At 36.0% G+C, this 16,172-nt stretch overlaps 1 protein-coding gene across 2 annotated transcripts in view; it reads right to left on the bottom strand.

Moving 5' to 3' along the window:
- The window catches only part of CTNNA3 (catenin alpha 3), a 1,573,809-nt gene that overhangs the window by 758,380 nt on the left and 799,257 nt on the right, over nt 1-16,172 (bottom strand). For both annotated transcript variants that reach the window (XM_081824173.1, XM_081824174.1), the window contains one exon: nt 7,704-7,856. In XM_081824173.1, coding sequence (XP_081680299.1) covers nt 7,704-7,856 — 153 coding nt within the window. The remainder of the gene's footprint in view (nt 1-7,703; nt 7,857-16,172) is intronic.

The raw sequence follows: 16,172 nt of genomic DNA, 5'->3' as shown, positions 1-16,172 counted from the left end.
ATCAAGAAATGGGCAGAAGACATGAACAGACATTTTTCCAAAGAAGACATCCAAACGGCCAACAGACACATGAAAAAGTGCTCAACATCGTTCGGCATCAGGGAAATCCAAATCAAAACCTCAGTGAGATACCACCTCACATCAGTCAGAATGGCTAAAATTAACAAGTCAGGAAATGACAGATGTTGGCGGGGATGCGGAGAAAGGGGAACTCTCCTACACCGTTGGTGGGAATGCAAGCTGGTGCAACCACTCTGGAAAACAGTATGGAGGTTCCTCAAAAAGTTTAAAACAGAGCTACCATATGATCCAGCAATTGCACTACTGGGTATTTACCCCAAAGATACAAATGTAGGGATCTGAAGGTGTATGTGCACCCTGATGTTTATAGCAGCAGTGTCCACAATAGCCAAACTGTGGAAAGAGCCAAGATGTCCTTCGACAGATGAATGGATAAAGAAGATGTGGTATATATATACAATGGAATATTATGCCGCCATCAAAAGGAATGAATCTTGCCTTTTGCAACGACATGGATAGAACTGGAGGGTATTATGCTGAGTGAAATATGTCAGTCAGAGAAAGACATATCATACAATCTCACTGATATGAGGAATTCTTAATCTCAGGAAAGAAACTGAGGGTTGCTGGAGTGGTGGGGGTGGGAGGGATGGGGTTGCTGGGTGATAGACATTGGGGAGGGTGTGTGCTATGGTGAGTGCTGTGAATTGTGTAAGACTGTTGAATCACAGACCTGTACCTCTGAAACAAATAATACATCATATGTTAAAAAAAAAAGGAGAAGATAGCAGGAGGGAAAGAATGAAGGGGGGTGGAAATCGGAGGGGGAGACGAACCATGAGAGACAATGGACTCTGAAAAACAAACTGAGGGTTCTAGAGGGGAGGGTGGTGGGGGGATGGGTTAGCCTGGTGATGGGTATTAAAGAGGGCACGTTCTGCATGGAGCATGCACAAACAATGAATCATGGAACACTACATCAAAAACTAATGATGTAATGTATGGTGATTAACATAACAATAAAAAAGACATATTTGTTGAATGAATGAATGAATGAATGAATATACTTCTGTCTTCAACTTGCAAATCATCTATCTAAGACATAGCCACGAGCCATGTATGGCTATTGTACACTAAAAATATGGATAGTCTAGATTCATATAGGCTGCATATGTAAAATATACACCAGGTTTCCAAGACTTAGTACAAAAAAAATAAGATACCTCAGTAAAGTTTTTATATTTATTACATATTGAAATGATAAATTTTGGGGTATATTGGTTTAAATAAAACATATTATTAAAATTGGTTTCACCTGTTTATTTTTACTTTTTTTTTTACTGTGACTACTAGAAAATTTTAAATTATATTTGTATTCTGCTTTCTATTTCTATTGGATAGCATCAATCTAATGCCATTAAGTCTTGAGTCACTTGCTTTTATGTTCCAAGTTCATGATTAAATCTAGTTTTATCTCTCTTTAATGTATAAGATTGAATTAAGCTTTAAATGCAGTCTTTTTAAATGCCAGTTTATATTCATGAGATTCTAATCAATTATTGGGAGTCAGAAAATTTTTATATCCAGATATGAAATAATCCATACACAAACTCTCCTAAAATATGGCTTCCCTTGAGTCCCTTCTGTGGTGAGAAGCAACTGCAGCTTTCCAAATACATTACTGGATCATCCAGTTCTTAAGATGAAATCTAACCTACTCACCCTGGCAATCAAATATTCAAGGGTATTGATCAATTGCCTTTATCACACTTCATGCTTCGGCCAACTTAATGATCTAGATTTCATTTCTAATACATTCCTGGAACATAGGAATGAGCATTGTGACTTTAGTCACACTTGTATCTCAAGTTGGAGTTCTAGTTTTTTCAAATCCAACTCCTGCCTAGTCATCAAGTTTTGATGTAAATATTACTTATATTGTTTACTTCCTACTAAATTCCCAAACTACTCTAATCTCATATAGTTTTCTCCCTCCTCTTAATTCCAAAACACTAATATCTCATTCAAAAATACCTACATCTGACTATGGAGAGGCTCTGACTTTTCTATAATTGTATTACTCCCCATTTCCCTGCATTCCAAACACCATGAATGGGAAATTTATAAAGAAACCTCTCCGACATGGAAAGGTCACTCACTGTATATTCAGGTTAGGTTTTTAAGGATCATGGTCATCATGAGCTTTAGCTGAAAGAGGATTAAGATGTTGAACAGTTTCTAATCCAGAGAGTGGGCAGTCACACCTGTGCTCTATATAAGCAAAAGCATTCCTGACTTAGCTATAACATCCCTTCCCCAACAAAAGAGGAGAGCTGCCAAGATGCTCACTGAGAACAGTTGTTGGTTTGTGCACAAGTATAAGTATGGGTTTGTTCTCTTTATTTTTTCAATTTTTTTTCTTTTTTGGGGGGAGGAGGAAGAACGAGATGGGACTCTAAAAGCTTTATTTATTTGTAACTGAGCATATTCTTATTTGATAACAGATGATCAATTAAAGCAATGTGTGACATTCGAACAGGATTCTGTCAAAAAGCAAAGATAGAAGTAGAGCTGAGAGATCTAAGCACTTCTTGCAAACAGCAAGAGTCCCCTCTACAGCCTTCTCTCTTGGCACTGGGGCTTTGCTAAATCTGGCTCGCCATTTTGTGAGTGGGAACAATCAGCTTTGTAGGTTGGAGGAAAGTATTATAATTAAATGTCCACCCACTTTTTCCTTTTTGATGAAAGGCTCCCATAAAACTTACTAAAATAAGGTGCATCAAGACAGATGAATTTTTGATGAATAAGTCAAAGCACTGACAAAGCTAGCTTTTCACATGGAGAAACTTCTCTAATTCACAGAAAATCTTCAGGCCTAGATCATTAACACTGTCATATTTAATGATAATTGACATGGTAAAATCCATGGGATAGACTGGAGATGTTACCTGTTTAGTTTGTAGCAACTATGTAGTGTTCAGCATGAACTGATCACTGAGAAGAAATTGTAGTATGATTCAAGAATAATAGTGGAGTTCTTAGAAATTAATTTTAAAGAAATATTAAATAACAGCCATTGTAATAAGCAATGCATGTATTGAATGCAATGGCATTCTTCTGAATAACAATTATATTATCACATTAAAGTTACAAACTATTATCTCTGAAGTGGGCAAAGTTCTTTAAAAATGTTATCTAATTGTGACATATTCCATATTCCCTCAGGAGATCTGGAGTAGAGTTTATAGTGTTTGCTTTTGATAATTGATGGCAAAGGTGTTTGCTAATATCATTGTGAAGAATTATTTTCAAGTATTCATGTGCAGTAGAATAGGAAGGCACCCTACCAAGTAACTGGGCTCAGACATGGTCCCAAGTCCAGTTATTGGAAGTTAACTTTTTAGAGAGAAACAAAAGTGAGTTAGTGTTATGAATGTGTTCCTTCATTCAGTGCAGATTTATGGAGTACTAGCTGCATAGACTTGGCTAACAGAATAGGCTCAATGTGATGACAGATAAAATTCTTACTCTCTAGAATTAGTGAATACTTTAAATTTTAAGGTAAAATCAATATTTTAAACTTCCTGTTTAGTAGGTATTATTGGTAGAAGTCAGTAGAGTTAATGGTGCCCTATTTCACCATCAGTGCAAGATCAAATATTGGGGAGTATAATTCAATGAGCATATTTGTCATTAAATTGCTAATCACGATGTAAAGATGATTTTTAAAATGCCAACCTTTTGACTCCTTCTTCTCATCCCTACTGTGGCTTGGTGGATCCAAAAACATAGAGCAACTTGGATGTGCAAAGTAGGATAAGCTTTGCATAATAATTACTTAGTTCAGCATAACTAAACAAAATTAGCCATAAGGATCTAGGTTCTCCAGTTATTGACACTACCCAGGGTTTTATAACCATCATTTCACCCATGATCATTTTATACCAAACATGATAATATAACAGGAGACCTCAGACATGACCCCACTAGAGGATGGGAAAGTTCAGGCCCAATTTATTGGCCACTCTTCTCCTCATTCCCACTTTCTTTTCTCCAATACCCCAAATCCTTTTGGTTGCCTAATTATTTTTTCTTTGTGTTCAAATCCAGGGTTTTTTTTCTTTTTTTTTTTTTTGGTAAAAGTTACAATTTTAACCACTATCTAAAGTGTTCCTTTAACAACATGGAGTTTTTCTTCAAAGATCTGATAGGAATTCTTTAAAAATGGACTTTTCTTTCCATTTAAGTCTTACTGCAACAAGTTCACTGATTTTAGATTTCTCTGACAAACACAGTTGAGGTATCAAAACCCAGACATGTTGAAAATAGCTTTTCCTTGAAGTCATTCAGAATCTAAGATTTTCTGTCCTGCTCTCAAATTACCCAATTTGGGAATAAGATGAGTCTAAGTAGTCTGGGTGGAGGAGGAGTAGGGAAAACAAAGGTGGAGGGTTGGAAACAATCTATACAAAGTAAACTTACAATGTCTTCTGAAACATATATTTAAGCTCTCCTATTTCCCTGGACTCTGTCACAGACACTTTTGGCTCAACGTTTGTAATGATGATTTTCTCTGTTGCCTTGGTTAGATAGCTCCTTTCACAAAGAACGTTTCCTGGAAGATAAATGCAGTGTTCTTTTTTTTTTTTTTTCTTCTTGATATATATACAAACAACCTAGTGGGCAAGCTGTATACTTAAAAAACACTTTCATTTTCTCCAAAGTCTATAGCTGTAAGAAAATTAGGAGTCTTGGGGCGCCTGGGTGGCTCAGTCAGTTCTCTTGATTTTGGCTCAGGTCATGATCTCAGGGTTGTGAGATCGAGCCCTGCATTGGGCTCCATGCTCAGCGGGGAGTCTGCTTATGCCCCTCCCCCTTTCTCTCTCTCTCTCTCAAATAAATAAAATAAAATCTTTAAAAAAAATAAAAAGAAAATTAGAAGTCTCTCAATTGTAAAAAGTATTTATCATAGAATTTTAGAAACTGACAGTGACCTTAGACATTATCTCGTTAACCTTCACTTTATATAAAGCAAATGAAGTCCTGAGAAGAGAAGTATAGTAGAATAAAGGTGGCCACATACTTTGCTCTTCTTTCCATTGAGAGGTGAAGTCTCACACCTCTCTGCCTCCCCTTCTGTTTGGGCAGGCTCCAATAATATATAGTGGAAGTGGTATTCTGCCAATTTCTGGGCCCAGGCCTTAAGAGGATATCAGTATCTACTTCCTGTCTCTGACTTGCTTTTGGGATCTCTCATCTCTGAACCAGCAACTATTCTGCAAGAAGCTGAAGCCACATAGAAAGGCCATGTATTGGTCCTCCAGGGAAGAGCCATGGCTAAGCTCCCAGCTGATAGCTCTCATGTACTTTCAGTCATGTGAATGTGACATCTTGTATGCCAAGCCCAGTCAAACCTTTCGAGGGCTCCATACCCAGCCAATATTTGACAGTAATCACATGAGAGAACCTAAGTGAGAGTTGCCCATCTGCCCAGTCAACCTACAAATCAGTGAAAGAATAATAAATGGTTGTTTTAAGCCACTACGTTTGGAGATGGTGTGTTATGTAGCATAAGCTAACTGGAACTGAAAATGACTTAGGCCAGTTTCTAAGTAATACGAAGAATAAGAATAAGAATAAGAACTGTGATTCCAAAGCTCGCATAATCTCATTATATGTATTAAGGGGACTTTCAACATTAAATGAAACTCATTCTCAGTCCCCCAGGAGCTCAAAATTACAAAATCTTTTATTCTTTCAATGTTCATGTGAAATATGGAATTTTCAAGATCCTTTAATTTTTAAAACATTATTAGAGCTCTGTCTTCATAATAATAAACCATCATTTCACAATAAATTAAGGTATCATTCTCAAGCATTCCTTCAAGGCACAGCTTTAGCAATAAGTGTCATGGAAGGAAGAGCTCCTTAGGTAAACTGATTTGGGGAAATTCTGACTTAAATTAAAGAGGTCTTCTTATCTATGGATTTCTCAGAACTGTAAAATCTCCAAGAGATTTTAGAATTTTTCCCCAAAAACTGTGATCAAGAAGCCCTTCTTTATTGAGCACCTTAGGAGTTTTATGTTTCACAGCTACACTAAACTAAGAAATAGGAATAGGGATGTAACTTTTTTAGCAGAAATCAACTTTTACTTTCAGAATATTTCACCAAAAAGTTGTTTTCATAATTTGGTGTGCCTTCAGCTTAGAGAATATATTTTTAGAAAATATGATTATGATTGTCAGGAGCTACACTTAGGTGCCTTTAATGATTTGTTCCTTCTGCTTTGCCTCTTACTTTAACATTTTCCTGGGGGAAGACTGAATACATACTTGAGGAATGAATACAAGAGGGAATAAATAATATGAGAAATATAGTAAATAATTGAATGAATTAGTTAAAAATTGTAAGCCTGGAAATCAGCTTCGGCTCTAATTAGTCTGGTCTGGGTTTGTACCTTTATTTCCACCTAAGGTCAATGGGAATTATAACAGTTACCCTGGTCTCACAGAGTTCTTGGGAAGTTCCAAGTAGATTTCAGAGTTGGAGGTAGTTCAGTTTTAGGGCTGAAATGATCTGTAATTATCTATTTATCAACTCCTTTCACTTTCTAGGTGTGAAGACTAGGAACCAGAGAGTTTATAGTGCAAATGCTAGCTACATTGGAAACTTCCTTCCCAGTGGATCTACATTAAAGACATTGGGAAAGTCCTCTATTTTAATAGATGTTATATAAAATGCTGTGATTCTAATTCAGGTGGTGTCTATTTCTGATTCACACGATTTTACAAGTAATTTGAGCCCCCAAACATATTCACCACAAAGTTCATGGCCAGTATATGAAGGTGTGGCAGTCAGAACATTTAATAATCAGTATGGCATGGTGCTGCCAATGAGAGCAGACACTAGCCATAAACAACAGTGCAGTCATACTGATGAGTCCTAGCAGTAGATCAGCTCTGGTATATGAATCCAATCAAGCACAGTTTCCCCTTTCCACTACCAGTTCCTGGCCGTGTGAGTACTGTCACCTTACTGGTGTTAGAAATCCTTCCATTCAGACTCTCTTATACTGTGGCCGCCTTACTGAGCCTCATAATACAATAGGTTCTATTATCTGTTTCCTAGAATTTGTCTAGCATTTTATGGCTCTTTCAGCAATATGCCACCTTGCCCCCAAATTATGGGGCATTTCCATGCTTCCAGCTTCCAAGCTGAAGAAATTATAGTTGTATCATCTCCTCTTGCCTCTACTGGGACATGGACCAATCTACTACCCCCACTTACTTATTCCGGATATTTCTACCCCTGTATATCTGGCATTCTTTTTCTATAGTCACGTTACATGGTTGAATATAATTGAAAAGGCTGACGGAGTAATACAGCCATGAAAAGATGGTAGAGAAATAATAAAATGGCATGAGGTAAGTATTTAATACTTTCATGTTAGAACAGGAAGAAAACCTTTGTAAAGATAAAACAAAGTATCTGCATTTAACAAGTTTGTGTGTGTGTGTGTGTGTGTGTACCTTTTAAAAAATATACATAAAAAATACTGAACTTGGCTTCATTTGTAATAAGTTTTCAAAAGTTTTTATCTGAGTACAATTCAACTGTAAAAGGGGAATGAGAGCTTCATTCTCCTGGATTTAGAGTAGTTACAGTTCTAGCATGCTTACCTCTATAAGCCTGCTGGTGTGTTCACGAAATATTGAAGCATATTCTTTTATTTCCTTTTCTCGGCCATTCTTGGCAGCTTCAATGAGAACCAAAAGTGGGACTGTTGTATCCAAAAAGGAGTCTGACACATGATCTATAATAGCCTTACGGAGCTGAGGAGAAATAAAAAAATTCACTTTTTTTTTTCAGAGAATTGTTCATGTTATTTCCTGTTTTTACAATCTCAGTAGTTACAAAATTGATCTTACACATTTTTACACAATCTCTGAACTAATATTTAAGACTGTGTATGAATGTCACTTACAAAGTTAAAACAAAATATCCAAGGAAAAATAATCATTGAGCAATAGCTCTCTTGCTCTCAAAATGCACTATTTTTTTCTTAAATTATATCTAGCCCAGAGGTCAGATTATAAGTGATAATACTCCATTTTCCCTCAAAGAAATTGTACTATTGTAATGTTTATGCATGTGTACAAACAACATTGTACATCATGTATTTTCATAATTACAAAATTATGAAATGTTTTCTACTTTGTTGGAGGAAGTGATGATAAATTTTGATTAGCTAAATTGTAGTCTTCATGGTAATTAAACCAAGTTAGATCACCAATTATGCCAGTTGATAACAGATTAATAGAGCAAGGAGAATAATAAATGAGTTTGATGTCCAATTTTCTTCATCTGCATTAATTGTTCTTGCCCTTACACCTTAAATTATTAAACAAGTATAACATTCTGCTACAATTAGTTATTTTAAATTAGATTATGTGTAAGCTCATAAATGACAATCAGGCAATTACTTTATTCAGCAGATATTTTCTGAAATTTAACACTGCATTGGAAAATTAATGCATTGTATTTATGTAATATTGAGTCCTAAAGGATCACAGTATCTTAAAAAGTTTCATCCAACAGTGTCAATGACTATGAGTGGCTCTCTAATTTTCTAGTCAACCTCCTTATTTAATTTAATAACCTCTGCACAATAAAACAAAGAGATGAGTAGCTATCAGACAAGAAATTTATAATTTGCCTTCTGTGAAAATTATGTTTTAGAGCATTTTCTAAAACCAATAGACAATTACCCTAGTTTTGGATTACATGAGAATGCTACTGTAGCTGCATTAAAAAAAAAAAAAACACCATCTTCCTATAATATTTATAGGATAATAAATCCATAATAATTATAGATTTCTGGGAGAAAAAAATACCTCTGCCTAAGATGTTACATCTTAGGCAAAAGAACTGTGAAATTTTCTGGCTTCTAACGATTTCACAAAGGCTATGGGAGATCCCCAAGGAAAGAATCTGCTTAGCATGCAGAAAGGCAGATCACTAATAGCAACTAATTAATATTGTCTGAGCACTTACTAAGACAGAGTGCAGAGTGCTAAGGAGTTACAAGGCAAGGGAAGACCTTGAGTGAATGAACAATGTATTTGATGTCCATAAAGAGTGAACCAGAGAAGTCAGGCAACGAATCACAAGTTAGGACTTGAGCTGGGAACTACAAGTTATGCTAGTTCCAAATACGTAAAAGTAGAAGGAATCTCAGAGGGGGAACAGTTTTCAATTATCATCCCTCCCTTTTGTTCTTTTTTCTTTCATTTATAACTAGGATATATAGAAGGAGGGCTAAGAGGAGATCTGCACTAAAGATATGCAATTAATAGCCAACATACATATGGGAGGTAATTCAAACCAAGGAGGCAGATAGGATCATGCACAGTGAGGAGATGTCCAAGAATAAAATCTTAGGAAATATTACCATATATGGGAATCACGCAGATGGAAGAGTAGGATCTAAAAAGAGACTGAGATGATGGTCAAAAACAAAGAGAGCAAATGACCAACAACTAAAAGAGAAACTTTCAAATAAATCTACGTCAATGCTCTCTCCAAATGAACTTATGTACCAGATGCAATTATAGTACCCATATTATGGACTTGTTGAATCTTCTTTTCTGTGTATTTGATTCCATTCAATTCAACAATTATTTCTAAACATCATTTCCTTACCTTTCTACCAAGAGCAAGCTATTATAAAATATAGCAAGATGGAAATGCATGGTCCCTACAATCTAACAGAGAAGTGAAAGTCATTAAATGTTACAATAAGGGAAAAATCAGGAAACTGACAGCAAAGAAATTTCAAAAAGATAATGAGTTTCGGAGTCTAATTTTAAAGGTAAGTTAAATAAAATGAACTAAGACTTGTCTAATGGATTTGACCACTAAGAGGCATTGATTAACTTAGTGAGAGAAGTCTGAGTGGAAAAGTAGAAGCCGGAGTCCTATTGCAATAGTTTGAAGAATGAATGGGAGATGAGTGGGGGTGGAGACAGTGAGAATAAACTCCTATTTCTAGTAATTTGATTATTACATGAAGATGCAAGACTTGGTATTAACCACATTGAGACACAGGTTTGAAAAGTGATTGTTTCTCATGTAAAAGACTTTGATGTATGTTCCCATCTACAACTATACCCAGAAAGTTAGACTCTTCTCTTGTGCTTTTAAAAAAATACATTTTGCTTTGTCACATAGAAAAATCTAGAGAGATAGAGAGTAAGTATTGTCCCACACTGTGCCAATGTTTGTAAATATTTGAATAGTTACAGCAATCTCACAGCAGTGGATACATTTGCTTTGGTCTGTGCATTTCCCCTCTGTGGTACTACCATTTGTCTTCCCTTTATTTTAATGGTATTTACTCCCCTGTTCTTTTTTTTCTTTCCAAGGTTTTCAGCTATGTTTTCACTGCTATTCATTCAATCCTTCATTCCATACAGAAGTGCTAAAACATGTTGCAAAGGTGAGGCTTGAGGTACAGCTAATTTACTATTAATAAATAAATAAATAAATAAATAAATAAATAAATAAATAAATAAATGCTTTGGCTACATTAATTTTTTTAATTAAACCACGTTAGAAATACATTTTTTTAACTTTATACTAAGACATGTTGCTAAGTACAAAACACAGTAAATGAGAAAAGGTGTACGATGGGCATGTGATATTATGTTCAGTAAGACAAGACATAAGGACTGAAAAATGAGTTTACAAATAAGTTTTATGCCAATGCTTTCAAAATTCTGTTGGAAAATGGGCCAGAATTACCTGACATACTATAATTCAAATATAATGAGCAAAATTAATCTTCTTTCCTATAGCTGTATATTCATTCAGTTTAACAAATGCACTTTGAGCTTTCTCTCTAAGGGCAAGGCACCATTCTAAGCAACCTGGGAATGTCAGGATAACAAAGACAGGGTAATATTAGGGAGTGAGAGGTGCAAAAAGAGTTTGATGAGTATCTTAAAAGAAGCATAAATAAATAAGAAACAATTAACTTGGATTGTTACGGTTAAAAAGCCTTCTGTAAAGATGAGACATATGTATTCCATTTTAAAAGCTGAATTACCTGTTAAGAGTAGGGGTTGGGAAATGGAAAGCATAGCATTGTAGAATAAAGACTATCATAAGCTATAAACAAATAAATAAATAAATAAAGGGATCCTCAAGACATCACATGAATTTAGTGTGACTAGAACACAGTGATAGAGTAAGGATTGAAACAGGATTTCTTAGGTACAGTAGAGGTAATGGAAAGGATTTCAGGTAAAAAGAACAAAATAAGACAAAAAGATTAAAAGATGATGTCTCAACCACTGGACCAGTCTCTGATTTCAGCTGTTGCTGTAAGGGAACAGTTCCTTATCCTTTCAAGACATCCCACCTCGAATGCATTCCATGCTTCTCTTTGTTATTCTTTCATAGGGTCTGCTCCAAGTCTCTGTGAGAGTCTCAGCCCAAGCACAGACAGCCTGGAAGTTCTGAAGAGGGAACACCACTGGGAACAACTATCAATCAGTGGAGATGGGAGCTGCCAGACAAAATTCCTGGTCTCTATCCACTGGTTAGACAATTCTGGGAGACATTCCGTCCCTTCTCAGAGATCCTTAAGTTCCTGCTGCCTACAGTAGGAACCCCAAATAGCATATTTTTTCCTCCTTCCCTGCCTGTTCTCTTCCACAATTCCAAAAAGCATGTTCTCTTACACATGCTTTTTGGAATTGTCTCTTAAATAAACTACCTGCGCTAAGGCTCTGGTCTTAGGAACTGCTTTCAGGGGAATCTAATATAAAATAGACACATTTGTCTGGTGATAATGTTGTTTGATCATGTACCAAGTAACAGACTCTGACGTTTTATATAAACTACCCATTGATGATCATACTTTACCACTTCTGCTTTGCACACTACTGAATTTGATTCTGTCATCCCGTGTACTGACGTTGAAAGAGGAATTATTATGAGAGAGGACTAGAAATGCATATAGGGACAAGATATGGAATGCTTCAAATGCTATGCTAAGTAGTTTTCTTTATATGTTCTGGCACATTCTGACATATGGGATTTTTTTTCATTTAAATTGTACACTCACCTATATCTGTGTATAATATGTAAGAAGCCTCTATCTTATTAATTTCCATATTATTTTCCCACCCAATGGAACAACTCCTTCCTTTCACTTGAGTGATATACAAAAAACTTTAAAAAGATTTTATTTATTTATTTGACAGAGAGAGACACAGCGAGAGGCAGAACACAAGCAGGGGGAGTGGGGGAGAGAGAAGCAGGCTTCCCGCTGAGCAGGGAGCCCGATGCGGGGCTCGATCCCAGGACCCTGGGACCATGACCTGAGCCGAAGGCAGACGCTTAACGACTGAGCCACCCAGGCGCCCCACAAAAAACTTTAAAGAAGAATCCAACATGCCAGTGTAAAAACAGGACAACTTTAGAAGCTGCAGCACTAAAATCTGAAGTTAGTGGGAGGCCAATAGGAGTTAGACGTATGTATTTTCAATAAATATCTGTTTGTGGCCAGGCATGAAGGATGTCAGGCACAAAATCAAAGTGAGGGGTTTTCCATCTTTTCTCACTATGGTTTAATAACAGGCTTTGAGACATCAATTTTTCTATTTCCCACTGATGTAAGTGGTTTGGGATCTCAAATAAAATAATATATTTCTCTACAATTGAAACCCAAAAGTGAAAGCTGTATGTGAAAACTATAAGATAGCAGCGCCTCCACCACCACTATATAAGAGAATAGAAAGAATGAAATTGTGAGGGAAGAGGAATGGAAAGAAAAGAAAGTGTCTCAGAAAAGAATTGTCCTCAGGGAACTAGAAAAAAATTATACATGTGTATATTAATGCCATTGTAATTTTAAGTCAAATAGCAAAATGTGACTGTCACAACTCAATTGACTATTAGCAACTAAATCACCTAATAATTAATTCAACATATACCTACTGTGTCAACTTAATGATACTTGTATCTTATAGATTGTTAATATTTTTTTAAAGATTTTATTTATTTATTTTTGTGTGTGAGAAAGACAGAGCACGAGCAGGGGAGGGAGGGGCAGAGGGAGAAGCAGACTCTCCACTGAGCAGGGAGCCTGATGTGGGACTCCATCCAAGGACCCTGGGATCATGACCTGAGCCAAAGGAAGATGCTTAACCTACTGAGTCACCCAGGTGCCCTGGATTGCTAATATTATTTCATTATGAGGATGATGAAGGGGAGGTATAAGGACATACATATTTTTTTCTAAGTGTGGCACTGATACTACCAAAATGGAGAAGAGATGCATATAGCAATTCAACAACTCAGCAACTAAAAAGTCAGCCAAATTTTTGTTTTGTTTGTGTTTTATCAGAATCCTATTTAATTTGACATACCTCAAGTCCTTACTTCGGCATTTATAAAATAGGCAATTTTTTTTCTCAATATACACAAATAAAAATTTTAACCTGCCTTTAGTGACATCAAATGTGTGTTTCACTCTGCATAATACAGTAGAAATGGAATATATTTAATTGTTTTAATTTTTTAAACAAAGAAATGAGGTTTAAAAATCTTCCTCCCTTACTAAGAATTGTAATAGGTATGCAGTTCTCAAATAAGTGATGGGGAAGGAGACTAAAGGAAGAAAAAATTTTAATTAAAAAAAACTTGTAAAATAAATAGTAAGGAAGAAAAAAATTAGGATGGTAAAATCAGTTTATTACGCAGTGGGAGTTCTGAGGGTGAAAAGGCCATTATCCCTGACCCCTCACATGGTGGTTACAATTTGGGCTGGGTTGGGTGGACTTGGGTTCAAATCTTGGCTCTACCAGTTAGCTAAGTGATGTTCAGTAAATTGACTCACCTGAGAAACTGAGATAATAATACTATGGCATTATTTCTTGTTTCAGAAATAAAAATCAATAATGTAAAGACTAATGTAAGGAGTTTGTAGAGAGCTTTTCAAAGCACTACTAAGTGAAAGATGTTGTTATAACTATCATTTTAAGGATATGAAATCCAGTGGGAAGAAAAAATCCATTAAAAAAGAAAAACACATGCAGAATATGATCACTACTATAAAAGAACTCGCATGCTATAAGTGCTCCAGAAAGAAAGAAAATAATAATTCCAGCTACTGATAATGGTAAAGGTTTCATGGGAAAAGTAGCATTTACATTAGTCTTGAAGTTCCTCAGGTTGATTAGGGGTTAGGTGGAGGAAGCAAGAGGAGTGGGGAAAGCACCAAGTTAAACAAGCCATATATACAAAGACACATGTGTTTTGGGGGTGGGAGGTAATGGAAAATTTGGTGAATAGTAAGTAGACTCTTTAGTCAGAGAACAGGTTAATGTGTGGTTTGGTGAGGAGGAGGAACTGAGAGAGTGAAAGAGAAGGAACATTACAAATAATGTCAATTAAAGTCATGGCCAAATCACAGACAACCTGGAACACCATGCCAAGGACTTTTGTCTTTGTTCTCTCTGATAACAGGCAAGAAAGTCACAAAGCAATAAGGTTCATAGAAATAAATACTAAGTCACTTTCTGGGTCATTTCATTTTATTGTCCCAAAATGTGTAATTTGCTTCCCCTCCCCCCCATAGATCTGTCTAAACAATGTATCTCATAGAAATATCTCATGGAAATTCAATGATTCTCTGAACCAAAGCCAAAATGTTTCTGTGTTGCTGATGGACAAGCCATGGGTAAACAAGGAGATTAGATAAATGGGCAAGAAGATGTGTTCTGATTATTGTTTACTAAAAATAAACATGCAAACAAAAACAGATCTACAACAATATATGAACATTAAATATTCCAAAGAAAAATATTTTAAGGGTAGGGACTTTCTTCTTCCTGTGTGCAAGAGTATATATAAGATGCTTAAAACAAACTGCTTGATAAACTTCGCAAGAATAGGAAAAGGTGGAGATAACTCACGTTGCTGTTAAACTAGTTTTTATTATTGCAAAAGTATAAACATCAGGATGGAAAATGAAGTCCTAGGGAGGGCAAATAAGGATACTGAAAACAAACCATAGCAACTACCTCACTGACACTGAAGACCACAGATATCTCCAGAGACAAATTTCTAACAATATCACATCATCCTGTACACACATATCACTTCTTGAGGTTCTGTTGGTCCTCTTAACCTGGGACAGGATTCATGACTATTCTTATCTATGGAATGGGGAAGAAATAGCATTCCGGTCACTTTGGAGCTTAAGCATTAAGAAGGTCTGGCAGCTTCCATCTCTCCTTTCTTGGAGCCCTGAACTATCATGCAAGAAATCCAGGCTACCCTGTGGGAGAGAGAAGTGGCATGAAGGGGTCCTAGGAGTTTAGACACCATATGGAGAGTGGGAAGAAGAAGCACCGAGGCCTCAAATACCCAGCCCTGAACAGTCACCATTTGCCTGCCACTACCTGGGAGACCATAAGTCAAGGGTACAAACATGGCCCTGCTGACCCCCAGCCAACCCATGGAATCATGAAACATAATAAAATGGTTGCTGTTGTTTGTAGTCCTTTGTTAAACAACAATACTTAATCAAAACAATGAATATGTTGCCCTATAGAAACCATAGAGAATTTTCATACTTCTGGAACACAGCAGTTTTTTACAAGCTGGTAATACCCCTTTACTATAAAGAAAAGTATTAGTAATCCCCCATGTTCTTTCTATATCTCACTGATGTTAGTGAGGGGAAAACACAGGTAGAATTGCAAAATAAAATACAAGATGCCTGGTCAAATTTAAATCTCATATAAAAACACTATTTTTTAATATAATTATGTCCCATGCAATATTTGGGACATAATTAAACATGTTTGTTATTAATCTGAAATTCAAATTCAACTGGGTATCTTGTGCTTTTATTTGCTAAATCTAGTAATCTGACACATAAAGGATTGATTTATCTTGACTTTTTTTTAATTAATGGTTCCTAAAGCTTTGGGGGTATAAATGTAGATTAACATTTTGTTGAAGGCAATAGAGAGGGATGAGACAGAAATGAAGGACACAATGTTGATAGCTCACAGAACAGCTTTTCTAAGTCCCAAGAGGAGCCAATGGAGTAGAAATCCTCAAGAAGATTG

This window comes from Leptonychotes weddellii, chromosome 6, assembly GCF_054177405.1.
Source record: "Leptonychotes weddellii isolate Sample4059 chromosome 6, ASM5417740v2, whole genome shotgun sequence".
Classification (NCBI taxonomy): domain Eukaryota; kingdom Metazoa; phylum Chordata; class Mammalia; order Carnivora; family Phocidae; genus Leptonychotes; species Leptonychotes weddellii.
The sequence above is the reverse complement of the archived record's forward strand: the minus strand, read 5'-3'. Positions and strand labels throughout refer to the sequence as shown.